Source organism: Fulmarus glacialis, unplaced genomic scaffold (genome assembly GCF_000690835.1).
Source record: "Fulmarus glacialis isolate BGI_N327 unplaced genomic scaffold, ASM69083v1 scaffold11705, whole genome shotgun sequence".
NCBI classification, from domain to species: domain Eukaryota; kingdom Metazoa; phylum Chordata; class Aves; order Procellariiformes; family Procellariidae; genus Fulmarus; species Fulmarus glacialis.
The window spans coordinates 1-24,239 of record NW_009214953.1 but is presented as its reverse complement, the minus strand read 5'-3'; the positions used below and the strand labels follow the sequence as shown (position 1 = coordinate 24,239).

General features: G+C 37.0%; 1 protein-coding gene across 1 annotated transcript; it reads right to left on the bottom strand.

The window, feature by feature from the left end:
• Positions 1-3,437: 3,437 nt before the first annotated feature.
• Positions 3,438-21,090, bottom strand: FANCC (Fanconi anemia, complementation group C; the record flags this gene model as incomplete). The annotated part of the gene is made up of 7 exons (XM_009578771.1): positions 3,438-3,581; positions 5,442-5,642; positions 8,494-8,665; positions 12,386-12,467; positions 13,293-13,368; positions 17,954-18,053; positions 21,038-21,090. Coding segments are annotated over 7 exons (828 nt in total), but the record flags the coding sequence as incomplete, so codon positions are not given.
• Between the last annotated feature and the right edge of the window lie 3,149 nt (positions 21,091-24,239).

Sequence of the window (24,239 nt, the reverse complement as noted above, 5' to 3'; positions counted from 1 at the left end):
TTGCAGACTATCTGGGAAGTATAAAAACAGGGATTCAAAAACATGCTTGGTGCTCTGGTGGAGTCCTCCTCCCGTAACATTCCAGGTTTTGACTTTTCGGACTTGGGTCTAATAGAAGGCCGCACTTCAGTGTCAGAATTTCTCACCTTCCCACACCCTTCTTATATCACAAAACCCCCTGCATTTTAATTAGCACGACATTATTCACTCACACAGAACATTAGCATTTTATTCTGTCATTGGATAATACAGCAAAGAAATGGAGTAAACCTGTTTCACTAGTGTTTAGTTTAATAATTTTTGCTAAAATTATTTTCATCCTAAACTTGTATAATGCTTCAGAATTTTTTTGGATTGTATCCCCCCGAAGCCAAAACCAAGCCAAACATATACCACCATGGCATGAATTCTAACTTACCAAAACTAATATTAACTCATTCGCATCTTCAGTCGGACTTTCTATTAACACCTCTTTGCACTTAAAATGCTGCAAGTATGGAAACCTGATCACAACTCCCAGAAGTAACAGATTAACATGTTACTGGTGGTCAGCTAAATTGCAATACCTGATAACATACCCATTCCTACCATACCTCACAAAATAAAATGTATTCTGCTTTGTATATGCACTGTGCTAAGATCTTGGTTGAATGAAAGCCACAGAAGTGGCTTTATTCTGAAGAAAATCCACAGAAACCACCCAGCCCCATGCTGGAAAGCTTGCAGAATTCAAAAAGCTGTAACTTAGCAGTCTTAGACTGGAAAGAAGCATCATCAACAAATAAGTCAAATTTACTGTTTGTATTCTTATTCAAAACAATTCCTTGAAGCAGAAAAATTTTGAAAAGCTCTGTATATTCAGTATAATATCCAGGATTAGGGTGTGTGCTGACATGGAGACTGGAGGGAAGGGAACAAGCTACTTGAAGCCTGATTTCAGGACTTGTTGGCTGGTTCTGCGTAAAAGTACAGCCCGGAAGGCTGGAACTTTTCCAGAAAGCAGCGATTACAGAGGAGAAGACGCACGTTAGATGGATAATGCAGAAGCCACCATATGAGAAATCTTCCATTACTCAGATCTACAAAATCACACTGTTGCCTTCCACTGGCAAACTAACAAAAGTAGCTTCAACATGCCACAAAATCATGGTTTATATCAAAGTTTATATCATAATTCAAGCACTCTGAAAGAGCAAGGAAAAAGAAATACCAAAGATTTATAACAACTATGCTAAATAAAGCAAAAAGAATGCCAGTGCAGATGTTATCTTTTTAAAGTTACAGATAGCATCAATTTGGTTTCTTCCTCAAACCCTGCTGAAAGGAGCAAATCCTCCTTATAATATTTAAATCATGCAGTATTTCTTAAGAAGCCAAACACAGGAAAACAAGAATGTACCAAGTCACTACTAATTTTGTTCTTTCTGCCTTCACTGCGCATTTCCTTCCTGCTTGAATTGACTTATCACTATTTAACAGGATATTGATTTTGTTTAAGAAAGTCAGAAGAATTTTCATGTACTTGTTGGTGGAAAAAAAATGCACTGTGAAAGGACAGTTACAAATTCATCTCCAACAACTGTAATACACATATAAATATAATACCCATCTCATTCACCTAACAAATCTGCAAGAATCATATATTGCAACTCTTTGCCAATCTTTCTTTTAAGTAGTTAAAATTACATAATGTTGTAATATGGAGAGAATTTAAGGAGAACCAAAGAATGTCACATCTAGCAACCGGATTACGAATTAAAGCAAAAAAAAAAAAAAATCATTCTTCCTTTGGAGACAATTTTAGATTATTTATCATTCTAGGTAGAGTACTCCACATGTCTTCCCACTAGACAAATACCTCAGAATCTGTGATCAACAAATAATTTAGATTAATATCATGCTTTTCAGGTATGATATTCAGAGAATAGAAAACTGGGTTGCTTGATTTTTCTTTTTTAGATATGTGTGGCTACCAAAAACTGAAAAATTGCAACGTATCTCTTTCTGATTTTTCATTCAGAAATATTTTTAATCCAAAAAGAGAAAAAAACCCACCTTTTTTCACAGACATACATTACATATTTACTATTTTTTCATATGCTGGAATCAAATATTACAAACATTAACAAACTGACTGAGAGGACATGCAACTTCTGTAATTTGGTCTGATATGACTCACTGGGAACAAAACCGTAAGAAATCAGTCAACAGCATTACAGAAAATATCCTTCCTCTTCTTACAGCCAAGGGACACTAAGTACATTGTTTTTCTTTTCCCTTGCTCAAAAACAAATGCTACGATCAGAAAGCTGTGTTAATTTAAGATACATGCCCCTGATTTTATATGCAAGAATAGTATTCCAAGTAGCATCTTTGAACATAGGACAAGTGTTGACATTAAAGCTAGGTAATATATAAATTACTGAAAAGAATTAAGATCCTCTGTTATTACTATTCCCCATGCTTATTTTTCGGTTAAGGTAGAAATAGTTTCACAAAACTTCTTGGGACAAATACTTTCCTAAGGGTAAAACAGTACTCCCTGTCCATGCTCTTTGCATGAGACAAAAAACCTAAACAAAGAAGCAAGCAAACTCCCTCTGGACACAAAAAGGAAGGAGATGAGTTGCACCCATATGCTCTCTTTGGGAAATTTGGCCCTCAAACCTTGGGGAATTTTCCTTATGCCTATGTTGTGCTTGGCCAGTTTTGTCTGAATGAAAAAAAGATTTCTTAAACAAATAAACAATAGCATCAGTCATGGCACACTGAAAGCAGGCTGTACTGCAAGCAACCTTCTACCTGCAGTATCTGTTGACAGAGACCAGCTATTGGTATAGTACTTTGCAGAGAACACTGTCCTGTGAAAGCTGCAGTACTGAGAAAAAATCATTTAGCAAATGTGAGAGGAGTTTCATTTTGGAAACATTTTCAAAAAGAACTAAAAGTTCAGGAAACGTTGATTTCCTGAGAACATAGAGTGCATTTATCATGAATCACTAACTCTCACTTGAGATCATCGTTGGTTTCATAAAAGCAGAATTATAGAACAAAACATTTTAGGAAAAACTTACCAACCAAGCAATTGGATATGATTTGCTAATAAAACCATGTGTAATTTGGGAGCAAAACTGATCCTCAGCCAGATAAACAACAAGGAGATAAGTGAATTGCTTTAAATGACATAGGTCATTTAAAGAAGGTGCTCAGAACAAAATTTTCAACTAACTTTAATATTTACTGTTACGTTCTAAAAGGTTAACATTTCCAAACAAAGGATTATTTTCAAATATATATGAGGGAATACAAAGTTGTGGGATATGTTTTAATAGATCTTTTTCTACCCTTGGTAACCTGCAGTGCAAGACGTTAATGAAAGTCTGACACCTGGATAAAGATCTGATTTGTTGGCTTGATAAATAGATTACATTAAAAATCTAAACTTTCAATGTTAGTTTTTGAAGAATTTCATTCAGCAGCTTCACAGTCCTTTGGTTTTCTTCACCATTATGGTTAATTCTGTATGCAGTACGGATGAGAAGGCTACAAACTTCTTTGCTTGCATCAGTAGTCTCAGTAATCTGAAGGGAAACAGAGAAGATCAGAAATAATGCAATTATGTTGCTAAGTACTAAGAATTTACTGTTAATACTTGCAACAAAACCACAGATTTGTCCCTCACCACTGAACACGTGAGATGCTCTGAGTTCAAAAACAACTTCTGCCCAAGGTGGCTCTTTTCATACACCTTGGCGGAACCGAGAAACTTTGAGATTTCTACTGCTCTCTCAAATTTAAGTGAAAGAAATCAAGAGGTCAAAAAGTTTTTAAAGGAAACACAAATGGACAGACCATTTAGAAGTCATCTCCTTAGAAAACAACTAAAAGCACATGAAGGTTTTGGGTGGGCTCGGGGAGACAGTTCAATTCTATAGAGCTTTCAAAAGTAAAAATAAATCCCTCCCCCAAAAGATGACAAAGTACCAGGAAATTGCAATTTTTGCAGATCAGGAGGGACTTACTCCACGTTATCTGCTGTGTTAATCCCAAAGTTTACTATGCTAACCAAAACCACTGCCATGCATCCCAATTTGTTTCCACACCATTCTTGCCTTTCATATATTGTCTTCAGGCCTTTTTAAATCACATGGTGAGCCTAGCTACACATTAATTTTGACTGTATCTGTGTAAACATTAATTAGACCGACATACTCTGGCCTACAACAGCTCATGACCACCCTGCACTGGGGAATACTCAGAGTTTTGAAAGTTAGTTATGTTGCTTTCTATAAAGAAACAAGAAATTGCCTTTGGTCTTCCTGACGAGGTTTAAAGCAGCAGACTAGTACATTACAGCATCACTGTTCAACAGCCACACTCCTCAAAAGAGAAATAATAAAACCAGCAGACTGTAAAAATACATACAACCCCCCTAATTTTATCGTTACATTCTTATGCTAAGAAGAAATTGATCTTTGTGAACTTACACTTAAAATGCTAGAAATACCTTAGCGCTTCTCAAACAGAAAAATGTTATGTCTGTTTAGTCAGTCAGAAGGAATAACCACCAAAACAGGCTTCCAGTTCCCTCTGTCATAAAATTAGACTCCTTAAACATGCCATATACCCTAAACAGATGGAACAGCACACTGCTGCTGAAAGGAAAAAACTTTTGAAGTGAAAACCACACACTGGCCCTAGACCTGCTTGTACTTCTTAAAAGAGTATGGTTTTATAGTTAGAGAGGAATGAATTCCTAATCTCATACTGAGCTCATAGCACTATTTATCTTGAGAGACACAAACACATTATACTGTTTGCACCAATATACCTGAAGGGTCTCATCAACAATAGCAAGATATTGTGGCATGCTTCCAACATTTTACTCCCCTTCAGCTTTTTTCACACACTAAGTGACACCTTCTCAGGTCTTCGGGTTTTTTTTCTCCCAATTATTACACCATTTTCTTCTCTGGCTTTGCTAAAGCACCAAGCTTCTGCCTTTTCCATGCTAACACTTAGTAACTAGCTGTTTTACATAACAGAAAAGAGAGAGAAGACAGTTCCGTCATCTCTGCAGCAGCTGGATAATTAAAGGAGTGATTTATAACTGGGAAAAGCAAAATGTTTGCACATGCTATCTATGCCAGGTGTAAATGAACTGTAGGTATCCCTTAAATGCAAGCTACTACTCCAACTATTTCTGCAGCTGTATAGTCAGGACAGCAACCTTTTCAGTGAGATCTTCTCAAGAAGTGTCAAGAAGGAAAATATTTTGACCGAACTGAAATAGATATGTAGCAGGTTAGGTATAGTTGCTGTAGTCATGATCTTCTTTAATTCTCTGTTGTGTATTTTCCTTATTAAGAGCTAGGAACTTAAATCTAAAATAGTAAAAAAAATGTATTTTACTTAAACTGAAAAAAGGAAGAAACACTTACATGGTAGATAAATTCCTGGGCAATCATATGTCCACCAGAAGAATAGAGCAAAAAGCTGATAAGAAGATGTGTTATAAGATGCTGGTTACAACACTGCTCTATATCTGTTATACTGTGTACAGCAGCCTCCAGATCTTTGACAGAAAGGACTGTACAGCTGAAGAGCATCATTAAATGATTGTAGACAGCTTGAGCTTCTACCTGTAGGAAACAATTTCAAAGGATGCAGGATCAGAGAAGAGTAAAGGTCATACCTACGGTATTTTTCCTTTGGATTTATTCACTAACAGGAAACTGAATCCTTGGCAGAAACTACCTAAACAAGAAAAGAGTTTGAATTTAAGCAGCAGGGAGAACAGGGAAGGAAGGGCTGTACACATTTCTTTTATACCAATTCACACACACAGAGGTGGACAGAATGGATTTTTTAACTTTCTTTGGTCTTGCAAACTAAGCAGGCAGGGCATCAAGCCAGGATTTGACCTTTTTTAATAATAAAAGGAAATGGAGAAAGTCCCTCAGCAGAACATGGTCAGATTTTTGCATTGTGGGAAAAAGAACAGAGGCTCCTCAAGGGCCCATTTCAGTATTGCTGCTACAAATCAATTAAATCCCCATGCAACCTGACCTCGGCTGATAAAATCTTCTGGTAAGAATGCAGTTTTTTTCTTCTTCCTGTGTTGTTTGCAACTTACTGTTTTACCTTTTGAGTTAGCCAATAAAAATTAATTTTTACTGGGAGTAGAAAACAGAAGATTTTGGCACCTACACAATGGAAAAAGAACTATAAGCAATTATTGCAAAAAATCCTAACAATAATTCTGTTCACTGTATTAAAAATAAACCAAACAAACTGGTAGAAAAAACTCAAATGAGTAAGCACAGGAACAATGGAAAAATATACCACTGCAGACCCAAAGGAAAAGGACACCTGTTTCTCAACCACGTTCATTAGCACAATTTGTTTCAGTCATTTATCCGACCTTGCTTTTCTCATCCCTGCCCTATTAACAATTCCACATAAAATAGTCTGAAAAAGCTGCTATTCTTGAATTATGTCTGCAATTACATGTGAGGTAACAAATGATACCAGAACTTAAAGAAAGGTAACCGGAATTCTTCAAGATTCTTTATCCCTCTGTGCATCCTATTCTTGGTATGCCTCCATCCCATGTGCCAGAGACAGATAGTAGCAGACTCTGCTCCATGAGCTCACATACCCTAGGAGACTCATTCTTAGTGCCAAGGTTATTACGATCAATCTCCAAGTTTTGTTCCTCCAATGTTTCAGAGTCTAAAGGTATGAAAGAACTCCAACAAATCAATAAATACTGAAGAGCAGAATATTCAGTTCTGCACATATGAGTGAAGTCTAGTGAACAGCAAAAAGTAGCCTTTTTCTTCTTTAAATCATTTTAACCCTATGTATTTCACTCTTGCTGAGATATAAGCTGCTACCTAAAGTAAGTAGCAGGAAGACAAAATTTTAAGTCACTAGTGCACGCCTCTTCACACAAGAATATGCTGAATGAAAGTCCTCCAGCTTGGCATCTGCCAGAAGTTCCCATCCCATCTTAATCCTTAACAGGTGAAAGGTGCAGGGGTTGAGGAGGAAACTACTCCATTTGAAAGAGCTGAGAGCTAACCTGCCAAAGGACAAATTAAAAGAAAAAGCAAATATCTAACTAAAGGCAGAAGCTTTGCATGAACTGTGGGAATGCTTTGGAAGTAGCCTGACCTGTGGAAAAAAAAATGTCTTACTTGAAGTAACAAAAGAAAAGAATCAAAATGAACTGAAATATTAGACCTCTGGGAACAGATGAATAACTTCGTGGGCTGTCAGTAGAAACTTCTCACTGAAGTTTGTTATACATTATGACAGAAAATGAACTGATAGAATAGGGGGGACACAGGGAGATGATTTTATATATGGCACAATGTGAATTCATTCTGTGATGCTGGAGTTAGAACAATGTTCCATACATAGATCTGCACCTATAGTCCTTCAGTTTCATTCACTCATGTTTATCCTTTGGGTATTGCCTTCTTTCCCAAAACTGCATTCTAAGACCAACCCTGGTTTCTTTACTTCACTGTAGCTCTAACCTAACTCTGCTCAGCCAACATCCCACCCCCTCTCCTAGACTATAAGTAATTAAAGAGAAAAAAAATTAAAAAGTGATTGGGATGTGAGCTTGCATTTATAGTGCCATCTAGGTGGTGGGAGCGGAAGGGAAGGAAATAAAATATTGCAGAACACACTGTTGTACATGGACTAGCGTGGTGTACTGAGCTGCATTTTTAAATCAAACAGAATCCATTTTCGAATTAAGGCAAACTAGAGATGCTACAGCCAGATTTTGCATCTGGGCTTTGTAGATCAGATTGCTTGGGCTAGTTCAAACTTGCATAATAGGTCTAAATTAAAGCCTATCATGTATTTGCACGCATACACAGACACACAGCACTCTTCAGGCAGTACAGTGCATGAGGTTAGAACACTGCTTCCTTCTGTTAGAAACCTAGCAAATGGGAATATAACATACTTGTTACAATCTCATACATGCCAAAAATCAGTAAAGATACATAAGAGAAATCAGAATAGATGGGCAAGATTAGGATTCAGGGCTGTGTCTGAATGTCTTTACTGCTTCGACTTCTGTTGTGATTTCTCCTGTGTTTCCTCTTCAGAAGGTGCCATAACACAGGAATGCTGAATTCTGCCACACAGTGATTTAAAAAATACCATTCCTAGAGTAGTTTTACTTGTGATTAAAAGCACCCAAGTTATCCAAAAGAAAGTCAAGAAGGTGCTAATCTATATAATCTACTATAAAGAGGAAAAATGTTTTCTAAATGTTACTAAGAAAATCCACAAAAATTATCTTTCAACTTCTCCACCGCAACACAATTCCCAGGACACCTTGTAAATCCAAAACCTTCTCCAGTGTAGACCTTTCATTCTTCTGGTGTGCACTATTTGTTTTATAGCAATAAGATATAAGCAGACTATTGACTGCTTATTGCTGCTTACTATCGCTACATTACCCACCATTGTTTGAGTCCTTTGTTGATTTTCTTTCTGAGGACAGTAGTAAAATGCCAGCAGCCACAGCAAAGCATGTGGTTCTATGGCGGCCTTCAGTAATTGTTCTGCCGCAATATCCACCCATTCTCCAAAACAAGCAACCAAAAACCAGATTTCAAAAACATCAGCAAGAGAACTGGAAAATAACAAAGACACAATTAAATATTTCTTGTTATTTAACATTTTAAAATGTCTTAAGTTAACTGCAAAGGGTGCTGGCATGAAAATAAAAATCGTTAAACTACTCTTCAACAGATAATGCCTTACCTGCTAAGCATACAGCCATGTACTATTCTATTATCTGCAGTGACAATCAAATGAGATATACCCAGTGCTACTAACAGATTAACGTTGTCAGTAGAACAGACTATCCATAACACCAGTTTCTAATAAACTGTGAAAAAATACTGTGTATTAAAATATACAACATAAAATTAAACCTTATCGTTTATATTCTCCAGTTGAAGGATTTTCAAAACTTTAAATCATATCTCAAGTATTGTATTCTAACATACTGTTGCCTTATACTGTCTTCCAGTTTCTCTCTGTTGCTTTCCAGGGTTATTTTCTGGTTTTTGGTAATCCATGAAGCACATGTTTTTTGGTAATGCATGAGGGATTACATTTAGATGGACTAAATATAAAGTTTGTAAGGATATTCATTCTCCTGATTCTTAAAATTCAGGTCCTCTTTAATGAAAACTTTGGTTTACAACTGGGTTACTGTAGTAAGAAGAAGGAAGGTGAGAATGGACCACAGCTCATCTCTACACTTTCTCACGTGTACTCTTCTAAAGTTAAGATAAGACTAAAGAAAAGAGAAACAATGGGAAGATGCATCCCTGAAGCAAGAAGTCAAACTGAGCGTGGAAGGAAGGACAGACAGAAGGTCAGCTGGAAGGAGACTATGAACAAGGAACAATTATTCCTATTAAGTTTTGCAAAAGTTCGAAGATTTAGAGGTTTTTCTTATGTTTTATTCCTGGGGACTCCAAGAGCTGCTGTGCCACCCTTCCCTGCAAACTCTAAGAGATCTTAGAAATTTCAGGAGTTGATGAAGCTGTCTGATACCATCACGTCATCTGGAGAACGTGACAAGTTCATAGTTGGAATAAACTGCTTTATCTTTAAGACCTTCTGAAGAGGTGGGAGGCACAATTTTACGGATGAAGGTGTGATGTGTGCAGGTAGTATTCTATGTCTGGAGTACACTGGTGACAGATGTTGTCTACAGGTGTCCCAGCAATTATTGATCCTGTAAATGATATTGTCTATACGCCACAGAATCTCAGGGTCTCAAAATCCTATTCCTAGGACACAAATCCACCACATCAGTACTTTTGGATAAGCGTGATCACTGACATCAGACATAAGAGGTTGACATAGAGTGACAGAGAATCATAGAGAAAAAATAGAGCAGAGGTGACTGCTATAAAAGTCACCATTGTTGATACTCCACAGCTTTTGGGGGGGCAGCAGCATGGCTCAGACTGCAGGGAATTAGACATGTGTGACAAAATCTGAGACTGAAATCCTTAGCTAAAGGAACAGGATCAACACTGGTAAAGTCTTTGAAGATACTAGAATCTGGCAATGCAACTTAAAAACCTTTGAAAAAACAAACAAATGTGATAGTGATCTAGGACAACAGCCCTCCCCTCAGCAAAATAATCTACTTATCTGACCATAATTCAATGCTGTGACAATGTAAGTGGATAGGCTGGCTCTGAAACCCAGTGATGTACAATCAAAGATGAAATTTAATTAAAAGTTAATTACTGAGAACAGATAACTATACTTAGGGTAATATTGACAGTATTTACGACTGGAAGTGTTCATAGCTCAAAGGGTAAACACAGTCCTTAAACTTTAAGCATTAAACTAATTTTAACAGGTACTTAGCAGAATAGAATTTAATTCTTGTTTAGAGAGCTTAGGCACCACTGCACTTACAACTGACTGTAATTTTCCTGTACCATCACAGTGCCTGGTTTGGAGCTGTGTACCCTCCACTTCTGTCCCCACTGCTGTTTCCACCTGCTCTGTAGGGGCACCTATGTCAACTGCTCCACTGTCATGGCCCAAAGTGACCCTTCACTTTTGATGGAACTTCCCCCCACAAAACGTACATCAGTTGATTTCTAGTTTAAAATGTCACATGTTTACTGTTCACTGAGATGACTACATATAATAATAAATAATGGCACAGAAGCAATCAGTTGATTAGAAGTACCCAGAAAGCACCTCGTTGTAAGACTTACATTTGGTGTAAAATAAAACCATTGAAAAACAAGCTCTATAAACAGAGAGCACTGACTATAAGAAGCAACAGGATATGCTGTATAGTAGTATTTTTTGCTCCTCTGTTAATCTTATTACGTAGAAAGGATGGAGAATCAGGAATAAGGCAACAAAAGAAAATCAATACAGTTTCCTCATGGATCTTAGTATTTAAAAACTTGAGCCAGATCCATTTTCTTTGTAACTGAGATGGGTTTGGTAAAAAACATAATTGTTGCATGACTTCTAAAGGAGTAAGAGGGTATTCTAGCAAGTACAATACTATTCAAACTAGTGTACTATCACAGCAAAGGGGGAAAAAGACAATATAAGCCAAGAAAGGGTGAGGCAACAAAAGGAGAACAGACATGCTTCTATTATTGTAACACATTATGATGAATGATATTTGTTTTATTTGTTTGTTCTAAGTTTGAGTTATGTGTTTCTTTAAGAAGCCAGGGTCAGCTCCTGGTCACACTCCAAGGGCAGAAAGGTTTGACAGACTTCAGGGATGAACAGGCGAGACATAGCACTGAACTGCAGCTCATACAGAAAGTGAGAAGCTGCCAGCAGACAGCCTGGCCTCAGAGGGAACAGCAAAAAGCTTTTTTCTGCCACTCAACAACAAAAATAAAAGCCTCCATGGGTTAACTGAAACCAAGCATGGATGCAAGTATCTGCCTTCCAGGACACAGGGGGACAGTTGCGTATCTTGTTTTGCAAGTCTATCTAGCCTAAGGCATTCCATGTTTCTATTGAAATATTTCAGGTTTTAAATCAAAATGAAATTGGTTTCTTTGAATTTAAAAGCTTTTCAGTATTTTCTTTGGAAAGCTCATTCTCGGAGCAGATCTAAGCAGACTCATATCCAAGCGCTAGGCGACTCAGGTCTCATCACACACCTTATAAGAAAGGACTACAGGGCAGCAACAGGTAGAAATGTATCCTTTTTCATTCTTTTCACATAGTCCTAGAGCATCTACAACTAAAGCAGAACTCATGTAGACAAACACTATCGTTCATTATAGCAACTATTTGGACAAAAAAAAGCTAAGGGCAACAGGTCAGAAACATGGGGTGTCAGCTCAAAGAGTAATATAACAAATGATACTGCAGTCTAGCAGTCATATCTTTATTAAAAAAAATCAAGAAGTTTGAAGTTTGGATGTTTGCACAAGCCTGCAGAAAGCCAATACAATCTCCTTCATAAAACAGTACCGCTCACAACAAGATAGCTTTTCTGGTTGGAAGAGTTCTCTTGTTATTCAATCCAGAATCGGTTTTAAAAGTTTTGGGGGAGAAATGGGAGAGTAGGCAAGTACGTATTTCTGTTACACAGCTAGCTGTTTGCTGAAATGGAAAGAACTACAAGATTTTTTACTCAGAGGCTTATTGGTCAGGTCTGCTACAAAGCTGAGGTTCAGTAAGTAATCTAAGTCCTTCTTTAAAACAAAGCTCTATTTAAAGAATAATAAGAAAATGATGAAACGTAGCCACTAAAGACTTCAAATGACATGACTTTTTACAAAGTAACATATGCAAAGGACAAAAACTTAGAAAATATAACACTGCTTACCTAATGTTTGTATCTTCTATTAATCCTTTGAGCATATCTGAAATGTGTTTCAAGTGTTGAGACCAGTGTGTAGTTGGCAGTTCTGAGGAGGGAGGATGAAAATAAAACTCTTAAAAGTCTAGTCTGTCCAACTAGAACAGAACAGTGGAATTAACCATATTAAGCTAGCGTTAACATTTGCGCAACTTTATTCTATTATCACAAAGCATTTAAAATTTCATTTTAACATTTCCCAATTTTCAGCAATACTTATTACTGTGTTTCTTAGAACAATTCATTGACAAAGCCATGTGAGGAAGTACAGCTAGGAATATTCAAATGAGGCTGTACCCTTCTGTAAATGCTACCTCAATTTTAAATATATGATCAGTGGAGTAACACTCCCAGAGGCTCTTGTACTGAGCTGAAACTATTGCTCATGTAAAACTGTGCCATACAGAGCAGTGGTTTCTTGATCTATAAAAATGGGAAACCTGAAAAAAAAAATTAGGTTTGCAATCTGAAAAGATCAGCAGAATTCAAGCTTCAGAGACAAACGGTAAGGTTATTTCTTGTAATATACACATGAAAATTTTCATAATGACAATTACTAATATTATAAGATAAGAATATTTAGTGTTTTTACAATCCCAGTAACTTGTCTTCATTCCTACAAAATTATGCACTCTTTCTTTGTTATTCACTTCGGGTTGAGTTTTCTTTAAAGTTAAATCTGTATTATTGTTACATAAGAATTAGATGTTCCCGCAAAAAAATATATTAAAAGAATATTATTAAAATTGCTAAGTCAACACACCCTATTTAGGAAATGGCAAAATTTTGTCTTCATCCTTTTAAAAGTTATTTTAAGACATATACAGATCATGCAGGTTGGCTAACGCTGCAAATATTTCATGAAGTAACTTACCAAAAGGACGTCTGAGTAAAGCTGTTACAAGAGGCTGGTGATGGTAAGGAAAGTAGGCCTTCAGCGGAAATTTATGCTAAGATACAAAGTCATTATTTTAAGAGCTTTCTGGTCAATTTTCAAAACAAACCCACAGTGAACAATCTCATCTAAGGTATTAATTAACAATACAGACTGAAGTAAGAGAACACAAAAACTCTATATTTAATTTTAGAATTTTGCATAAAGAAAGAAGGGGATATTTAGGAAAAGCTTGCTTAGAAAAAGTAATTATTTATGGATTTCTAAAATACTTCCATTAAAAAAGATTCAGAGTATGAAGAAAATTACATCTTCTTGTTCTTGGGCTTTTTCCCTATAATCACAAAAGTCTTAATATGCAGAGGTTAAAAGAGACACTAATTAGTTTAATTTCATTTTCCAGTGTAAACAGGTTCATGGATCATATTAAGCTAAGAACTAGTAATACCTACAAAATCTGAGGCTGTGATGTAAATTATTGCCTTATGTTCAAAAATGGAAACCCAAAATTCTTAGGATCTGATTCAGCACAAGGTAGGGTACTCATAGATAACAGACTTGTCCTCCATTTATCTGGGTTCGTGTGATTTGTGTACTGTGAACATTGCTGCTTGTGTAATTGAGACTAGCAGCAGCATATCTTTAATCTTTTTGTTGTGCAAACATCTACTACAGGCACCTCTAGTGCGTGGCATGCATGTGCAAGTGCAATATGAACTCCTTTTGAGGTGGACTGAAAACTGGATGAACCGCGAGGCCCAGAGGGTGGTGATCAGTGAACAAAGTCTAGCTGGAAGCCAGTAATTAGCAGTGTATCCCAGGGGTCAATACTGGGTCCAGTCCTATCTAACATCTTTGTTAATGATCTAGACGATGAGGCAGAGAGTTCCCTCAGCAAGTTTGCTGATGACACAAAACTTGGAGAAGTGGCTGATACGCCAGAGGGTCGTGCTGCCATCCAGAGGGATCTTGACAGGCTGGAAAAATGGGCTGACAGGAACCTCATGAAGTTCAGCAAGGAGATGTGTGGAGTCCTGCACGTGGGGAGAAACAACCCCAGGCACCAGTACATGCTGGGAGCCAACCAGTTGGAAAGCAGTTCTGCAGAAAAGGACCTGGGGGTCCTGGTGGACACCAAGTTGAATGTGAGCCAGCAATGTGCCCTTGCTGCCAATACAGCTTGAGCTGTATAAGGCAAAAGATTGCCAACAGGTCCAGGGAGGTGATCCTTCCTCTCCCCACAGCACTGGTGAGCAGCCACTCCACCAGCCAAACCTGGAGTACTATGTCCAGTTCTAGGCTCCTTAGTACAAGACAGACATGGACATATTGGAGAGAGTTCAACAAAGGGCCACAAGGATGATTAAGGGACTGGAGCATCTCTCCTGTGAGGAAAGGCTGAGGGAGGTTGGAGATGAGAAGGCTCAAGGGGGATCTTATCAATGTATATAAATACCGGAAGGGAGGGTGCAAAGCAGATGGAGCTAGGCTCTCTTCAGTGGTAGGCTCTCTTCAGTGGTGCCCAGTAACAGGATCAGAGGCAATGGGCACAAACTGAAACACAGGAGGTTCCGTCTGAGTATCAGAAAAGACTGTTGGGTTTGGTTTTTTTTTTAAAAAAAAAACCTGTGTGGGCGAGCAAGCACTCACACAGGTTGCCCAAGGGGTCGTAGAGTCTCAGTCCATGGAGATATTCAAAAGCCGACTGGACATGGTCCTGGGCAACTGGTGCTAGGTGGCCCTGCTTGAGCTAGGGGGTTGGACTCCAGAGGTCCCTTCCAACCTCAACCACTCTATGATTCTGTCATTTCAGTCTTCAAGTCTCCATACCAATGTCTCTAGAACTCTTCTGTCTCCTTTCTTTAGGAATAAGAGACTATTTAGTAAATAGATCATCTCTTGAAACAGAGTCTGGGAATAGAGATGCTATAAAATGTGATAAATTTCTAAATCCAATGAAGACCATATTTAGTTAACTCATTTCCTTTGAGATATAAATGCATGCATCTTACAAACAAATGGAATGACACATTCTCTCTCTATTCATTTTTTTGTTCTGTAAAAAACATTTAATTGAAATTACAACACACTAATATATACAGTATTCTCAGACAGTCTAGGTGTCACTGGTATGGTAAGACTCTAAAAGGCTACTTGTCAAGTGTAATTAGGTTAATTAAAAATTAATAATCCCTATACTAAAGTACACATGTAGCCTATTAGCTTGCACCAAAAATCCCCATGAAAAAGCAGCCCTTGACATAGTTAGTAGTAGCCAAGACAACCCACAGCATGAGTTACGTATGAGAAGAGTACTGTAAAGTAAGTGAAAACTAGTTTTCAGCACACTGTTTAAGCAAAGCAAAAAAATGTTTGCTTCCCATCACACAAACACAGTATTTTAGGCAGTTCTTTCCTTACATAAGCTATCACAAAGTGCAAAACAAGGTACAAAGAGACAGAACGAGTTTGGATAGGGCTGGTTATAATAATTGCCATGATGTATAACAGGAAATAAAAGTTGAACACTGGCTTAAAATATTTATCTGGCTATTTAAAACAAAATTCCCAGGTGAAAACCACTGACAAATCTGAAACGATCAACGGAAAATAATCCTGGAGGAAATTATAATTTCCATCAAATAAAAACATGAACTTCAAGTTCATAAATTTACAAGTAACGTGACCCAAATATCCTTAGGTCAGCTTTCACTACCATCACAAACTTAAACAAAATCTGCTTGTACAAAACATGGAAAGCATTATCCCAACAGTGATCTCAGTACACCCTTTCTTAAATTTCTTATTCGATGACTACACAAGTGGTCTTTTTTCCTAAGTACGTTTAAACTCCATGTTCCATTTATATCTTTTTCAGTCTCCCAAAACATAGAGGAAACAAGACTATTTCTAAACCCTATAGCACTGTTTTTTCACACTCCTCAGCTTTTTTTCTGCCAAACCTTATTCTCTCTAAATGGTCTACAAAGTTACTACAAAAGACAGCGATTTCTGACAGCTGGCACACTGCAATAGAGAATCATTCTCCTACCCTGCAAACCTGTGCAACTGCCAGACATGACCTGGTTCTTTTGAAAATTTTGTGGACACATCTGTTTGCCTAGTCTTTTTTCAATTAACTGTACTATAAATTCCTAAGGTCTCAGATGACCCTGCCAGAACTCTCTTCATCTTCTGTCATTAATGGTTTTACCATTCCTCTGTGAAATGCTAATGGAGCACATTATGTCCTGTCAAGGGCATCAGATACCCCAAAGATGGGTGCCTTACGAACATATGTAATACTGATATGACAAAAAAAAATGATCTGACTGATTTAGACAAAGTTTAGGAAGCAGTCTGTGCCTGCATTTTTGTATGCCAATGGTTAGTTAACGTTATGGTTGATTCATAACATGAAACAAGGGGTTTTAAACTCTAATATTGAAGATAATACCTTAATTAGAGCCCCATGAATAAAACTGTACACAAATTAAATAAAGGAAACTTAACATTTATAACCACTTCAAAAAAGTGGGCAATGTCCATGTCGCAATGTCAGCAGGTGAAGGACTTTCACCCTGAAGCAAATGCATCACTTGCACAACAGGAGTAGCTCTTGGGTGTCTGATGGGTGTGGAATCTTTACTTGCGTTCTCCACCCAGCCACCCCCACCTGAGGCTACACAGTGTGCTGCTGCCATATAGTCAGGGTGGCATAAAATTAACATGCACAGCACCTATATATTAAGCAAGACAGCTGCAGTTTCATCCTTAATTCATATTGCCTGAAGCTAGAAGACAGATTCAATCACATTGCTAATTAAAGACGAGTACGTCACAAGTTCCAAGAAGTCCCAAAATTTTCTTAACTACCATCTCCCCAAAAAGATGCAAAAATCAAAAGAACTGGAAATTTTCTTAAGTCTAAAGTGAAAGCTATTATGTGATAGGATACTTTCCGAACTTACACTGTATGAATTAAAGAACCAAACATGGTTAAATGAATACATACAAAAGTAATTCTACTTAATTCAGTTCAGTAGGACCTGCATAAAAATCTGTGCAGAAGCTGGGAAATTTGAAGCTTTAGACTGAAGAAAAATTTCTGAGAGGCCACTTTTGAAGACCAGAAACTGAAACCAGTATGTATTCTGTGTCTTTTAGCTTTTGAACAGACAAATCTGCCTATTCGGTGTCCTACTTACAATTATTTGGGGGAATGGGGATGGAGTTATGATCTCTGTTTCTTTTATTATCAGAAACCCTGCTACGCAAAAGAAAAATGTCTCTAAAGCTTTTCATCCTATCAAAGATGGATGATCATGATCATGTTCACTGTACAGGCGGAAACTTCAGCACCAGGGGAACTGCCCCTGTGAAAATCACAGTTTAGGTTGCAGGATTACTCCAGAGTAAAGTCAGGTAAATTGCTCTTACGTATTGGTTTCACACTATAATCTTATTCACAGCTGAAAATGTTTGAACTGAACTTTGGCACGTATATACAGCTTTAGAGAGATGCTATTAATCAGCTCATTATACTGAGTCACCATTCTTAACAGTAGCATTGTTCTTTTCTTGTGAAATTTCATACCTTCTCACTGAAAAGGAACATTAAGAAATAGATCTTGACTAACCTGTTTGTTTTCATTCTGATGAGCCTGAAGGAAGAGCTGTGTAAACACCTGTATTATGGTCATAATTTCTGGAGTTCCATCAGTTTCCAGCAGTGCATTCCTAAGCATTAAAAAGTTAGATTATGACAGATCAGATTAGTCTGCCCATCACACCATTGTTAATTGAAATGAAGAAAAAAAGGTACATTCTTTGTATGCTGTAGATTCAAGCTGTCTGAGCTCATTATGCCAGCGTGGAAACTGATAGAAATACCAACTTTGCAGACTTTTTAAATTTTATTTTTACTTTTAAAAAAACATATGCAACTCCTACAAATAAACTAGATTTAGTAAGTATATACAATATACATGCAGTATATGCAATATACATATATAATTTATCCTACCAATAGGGGAAAAAAGTGTAAAATTAAAAAAGAGGCTACCACAACTTTATTAGACAAATTCGGCACCTGAACAGTCTTAATCGGTTCAGAGCAACTATTCCCATGCCTACAATTAAGCATACTTTGGTGCTTTGCTGGGACTGCATCCCATAGGCCATCTCAAATTAGAGCAAAAGTATGATCTAGTACAATGTCCTGGGATATGGTACGTGGAGGGAAAAAAAAAAAAAGAAAAAAAATCTTGTTAAATGTAACACTCCTACTGGAGCCAGGGAAACAAACAAACAAAAGTTGTTGATCAAATTTAAAAGTTGCATATTTAAAAAACTACACAAGGAGACTGAACTTAATACAGCTGCTGTTCAGTCTCTGTGACTCCTTAATGATCATTAAGCAATGAATCAGAAGCAAAAACAGAAATGAGTGTACACCAAAGGTGTACTTTATATCAGTAATTGCTACAGATTTAATTAGGGACCAATGCATTCCAATGTGCTTTCAATGGTGAAATGATAAAATCCACTCTGGAGGTTCAGGAAGGTGAACGCTGTAACTGGCCTTCCATAGGGCAATGTAACCTTGAGCTAATGGAGCAGAAAAATATATGGGCAGAAAGTGTAATTTTCATTCTCTTATTTGAAAGACATGTAAGGAGAAAAAATGTTCAAAGTAAGCTGTTACTGAAATTTAAGTTTTTTATTAGAGAATTGTTTCGTTGTTTCTGTAATGATATGAAAGATAAGAACAGCTTACACATTACTGTAACAGAGAAATTTCACAAAACTACAGGCATATATAATCACTAATATAAACACAAGAAATAGTACACAGAAACTCAAGGTGTGTGGACTTCTGTATAGCTGCACATAGCAACAAAATAAGCTTCTACCTGGGAAATAAAAGCAGAAGTTCATATCCCTGAGATAAAACAATTTAGCACAATTAACCTCAATAAAAAGCATGCAAATAGCAGGAAAAGTTATTCATGAAGGAGACACAATGCTTAGACCTGTGCTTCTAACAGAATATTAACCCCCAAAATAAAATGAGTTTTCTGCCAGGTGTAGAAACATAACACAGTTTCCAAGCAATGAAGTACAAGTTCTTTATCAGCAGCTCTCCAAAATCTCACATGTGACTACACCTAAAATAGTATCTTAATGTCTGCACACCACTTGATAATAGTTGGAAGGATGTCAGAGAAATACAACAAAAATGAACACAAAACTGCAAAAACCAATTGGTCTGCAAAAGCCAGCTAATATATATAGCTTCACTTCATACCAAGAGGACCTGAAACATAGTATTTTTAAAACATATTAATGGTTGAACACCAACAATGTAGAGGAACAAGCATACTAAGTAGAAACAATGGAAAGCAAACAAGGGAGCAGAAATGTAGGCTGAGCAACAGGAAAACATGATGAATTTCTAAGACAATTTGGAACATTAATACAAGTGCAAAGTTTTATTAGGAAATACTCTGCTGGACAAAGTCCTGCATTATCTGAGAAATATCTCACCCATTTCTACTGTCTACCAAATGGAAAGGGTGCAAAAGAGTTACGTAGTCTCATGTTAGTTTTAGAAAATATTTTATATACCATAACCCTAAATAAGCCAAGAAGCTTGAACAAATTTTATCTCCTTTATACCATCACAATATACAGCCTCCAGCCTAAAACATTAGTACAGGCCTGTTGAAGTCACATCAATTTTCAAGTGCATTTTGCTTCGGGAAAGTGACTGGTCTCAACTATTCAGAAAATGCTACCTGTGCTCAGACACTGGACCACAGCAACAGAAAGGATTGCCACAGCCATTGCTGCCGAGTAGTTGCACTCTCACGATACAGCAGTCTACAGCTTCTACAGCAAAGAGTCTTCTGTTACTGCCTGCACAAACCTAAACATGCACACAGACACAGAAATGCCCCCAAACCCGTGCACCTGGGAGCCCTTTTTTCTTAAAAAGGAAAACACTTGATGAACAAAGAATGTCAGTCACTACATACGTTATTTTTGTATCGAAACTGTAATACTGATAACGCTGGCAGTAGATCTACTTAAAAAGAATGATAAAGTAGTAAGTCAAGCGAAGTGAAGAGAAAAAGCCACTGAAAACTCAGTACGAAGGACTGGAAGCCCCCATGTGGTAAACAACATATATTGCTTCAAAATAATCTTAATGCAATCAAACCCAAACTCATTATTGACAGGCAGATCAATAGTTTAATGCTATTAAGAACATACCTGATATCAATCCTGAAGACTATTAACATAACATAAAAGAGGCTGCACTTGTAAGTGCAAATGTTTTAGCTAAATTCCAGCTTTATGCTGGCACAGGCCAAGCCATTTCAGCTTTTCTAATTTTCACCTCAAAATCGTATTTCTATCACAAATCTCTACTGAAGTACAAAATAAATTATAAATTTTAAAGGCTAAAATACAACGTAGTCAACTGTATCAACGATTATTATAATGTAACTTTTATGTAAAGTTTAGAAGATTTTTAACATTTTTCATTATTTGCAGTATATTACACAGAAGGGGACACTAAGGCATACAGCTGAAGAAAAAAAACATCCTGAAATTATTATACATCACAGATCATTATACTCCTTCTTCTCATGAAGAAAACCTCAATGTGTAAACTGATCATATGAAACACTTCCCACTATAATTTCACAACTTACTTGAAAATTTTGTTAACAATTCTGAAAATGGCAGGATGGCTTGCTGCTTGTGGCTGTTGACAAACAAATGAAAGAAATTAGTCATTAATAAGAAACAACTCAAACAACCACCACTGTATAATTGACAGCTTAACTCATGGATGCTATTACACTGCAATTATTAAACTGTAAATCTCAGATCAACTCTTACTAAACTCTCAGATTTTCTCAGGATTAGGTTCTTCAAAATAACTACGTCAAAGCCACGGAAGGAGATCCACAGCAATACCAAGCAGACTAAACAGCTGATAAATGCAAACACCTGGGATCCCAAACTATTTATGACAACGATCACTAAAAATACTAAAGGTGGCCAACAGAAAGAACAGGTTGTTGCATGTAATTGCTGGAGGCAAGAGACAGGGAGCAGACTGACAAAAAGCTTTTTTCTCCTTTTCACAGACAATCCCTTTTGGATGTGCTTTGAGATTCTTGCTACATCCTCAAAATTAAATTCCAGAAACTAAATCTATTTTATCGCCTTTGTCTTGAATACTACCGCGCACATTTTGGTCCAAGACATTTTTTCACAGTATTATCTTCTTCTGTGAATTTCAGGGTTGCTAGTACAAGCTAAATATCTCAGTGCATCAAAATACATTTTTTTAAAAACTAGTGAAGCTTTTTATCATCCTACCACACAAAAGATGCTTTAAGAAAGTTGTTATATTAAACATGCACTAGTAAGCACATAACTCTTTAATCCCGTTCTTAAGTTCTAAGATTTATTAAGCTTTTATAGAGCACCAAGAATAAATAACTACTACATTCCCCAAAGTATATTTGCCTAAGTCAAAAAAAACAAACTCACTCCTTGTGTTTTTGAAGATAGCACCTGAAGATTTCATGAGAATATAGTTCTTGAACAATCTAGACTAATGCATGTTTAATAAAATGCTTTCTATAAACTTCAAGATGCATGGAAGAAACAGTGTTTATAAATGGCATTTATTGTAACAGCTTTAAGTGCCTGACGCACTATTCCACAGAAAACTTTTATGCATTTGTTTCAAGCTAAAAAATACCAAGTAGAATAGAATTTTTTTAATTGCACACAGGCAGAATGAGGACTTTATATGATCCCTATATGATAATCTCAGAGAACAAAGAGACAACCTTTAATACAAACTGCCTAGAAAAGCTCCTTGTTTCTCACAGTTGTCCTTGCCATACTGGAAATACCAGGTGGCACCTCATTTTCATGTTTTACCACACTTTTTCTTCGTCACATGGCTGTAGCTAAGTTTGTCTATTGAACGTGTGCCATCTAGTGTCCGAGAGTATTTACAGGCGGTTGGTTTGACGTGTGAAGAACAGCATGCAGCTTGTTGCAAGGCTGGTCTCCAAACTTCCACTGCTAAAGGGAGAAAAAAACCTGGCTGGATAACACACAAAAAAAGACACATTCATGTCTTTTTTTTTTAAAAAGGAAAACTTGGACTAGACGATCTCTAGAGGCGCCTTCCAACCCCAACCATTCTGCAATTCTGTGAAAAGAGCGGAAAGTGAGAAGTATGGTTTTCAGTCCTCTGGGCTAAATGGTTCAATTCAGCCATTTCTCCACTGTCTTTGCAGATACTCTACCTACTTTTGCACACATACTTCTGTGATGGCGTACCAACCCACTGTTGCTTAGGACAGGTTGAGTACAAACTAGAAAGGGTCCATCAGCACATTGCCACACATATCAAATCATAGCTCTTTTGAACAAGACCAAAATAAATGTGCTGTATGCAACAGTGAAAAACTCTCCACCCTTTCCTGCCAGAAAGCAGCAATCTACAGTACTCACTACAAAAAACCAGGGTCAATAGCTCCTAGTATTTTATCTACACTACTGAAATCAATATGAATTTCATCACTGGTATTCGAAAGGGAAAACAAAAAAAAAAACCCCAAACCCCACCACTGTTATCTAATTCCACAAGATTTTGATCAACGGACTGCATGGAATTAATTTGCTTACACTCCAAGTAAGAATGCTATCATAGCGCAAAAGTCTCCAAGGCAATTTGAAGATGTGCCTGTTGTGTAGCAGGACTAGAGCAGGCAGCGCAATTCCGCTGCAGCCAGCAGCAATTCTGGAGTTTGGGAGGGATTATCAATTTCAGGAGGGATTCTCATGGGGTTTTCATGTTGTTGACATCTTCTCCTTATTTTTTCTAAATAAAAAGGCATTTTACATTTTAATAATCTTGTCTGTGACTATGCAATATTTTTCACAGAAAGCTCAGAAATCCAAACATGCTGTCTACCAGGACCTTGTTCCACCACCTTTAAAACACGCAAAATACACAGGGCACAACACACACTAAACCAAAAAGATCCAAACTCAAGGAAAGGGAGCGGCACGTGTGATGTCATGATTACATATTTTAAGAATGTGTGCATCTTCAGCAAAAAACCCCACACGAATACCCTGGGATTTTTGAAAGAAATAAAATAGGAAAAGTACACTGCAACATAAAGTATTACATACACGAGTTCTGTAGAACTACACTACTTTTGCATCCATATTATCAGAAAAAAAGAATCCGAAGCAACTAATTTATAATACAAAGCCAGAACTGAATAAAGAAATAAGAAAAATACATTTGTATCTACAGGATACAAGTAAATGGCACAGAGACAAACAGACTAATAATCATATACTATTTTATTCACATCATAGAATGCTCAGTAACAACTGCAAGTAAGAGTAAACATAGGGAAACAAATTGTGCCCAAGAACACAGAGCAACAGATTTGAGGTGATAACACTGCAAATACCAGTTCTCTTGACTTCCAGACTCACATGGAATTAATTGGACACGACACTTCTACACTTAAACATGTCTAGCTTTAAGAAACTACTACACTGCTGTATTTCAAGTGTTGTCTGTATTTCCACATTGTATATTTACCTGTATTCCTGAATGTTATATTTACCAATTAAAAATGAGAAATGTCAATTTTTTTCTTATGCAAGGTGCCGAATGTATTTTTATTTTGAAGCATACGCTTATTTTGAAAGCACAGACATCCTTTTACAGAGGTTTAAAGAGCTCCTGAATTCATCAGCATTATGAATAAATCAGTGTGCTATTTCAAAAATTTTACCATAACGCAGTTTCGAAGACATTCAGGCAACACTGAGGAAAAAAAGGAGGGTTCATCACTTGTG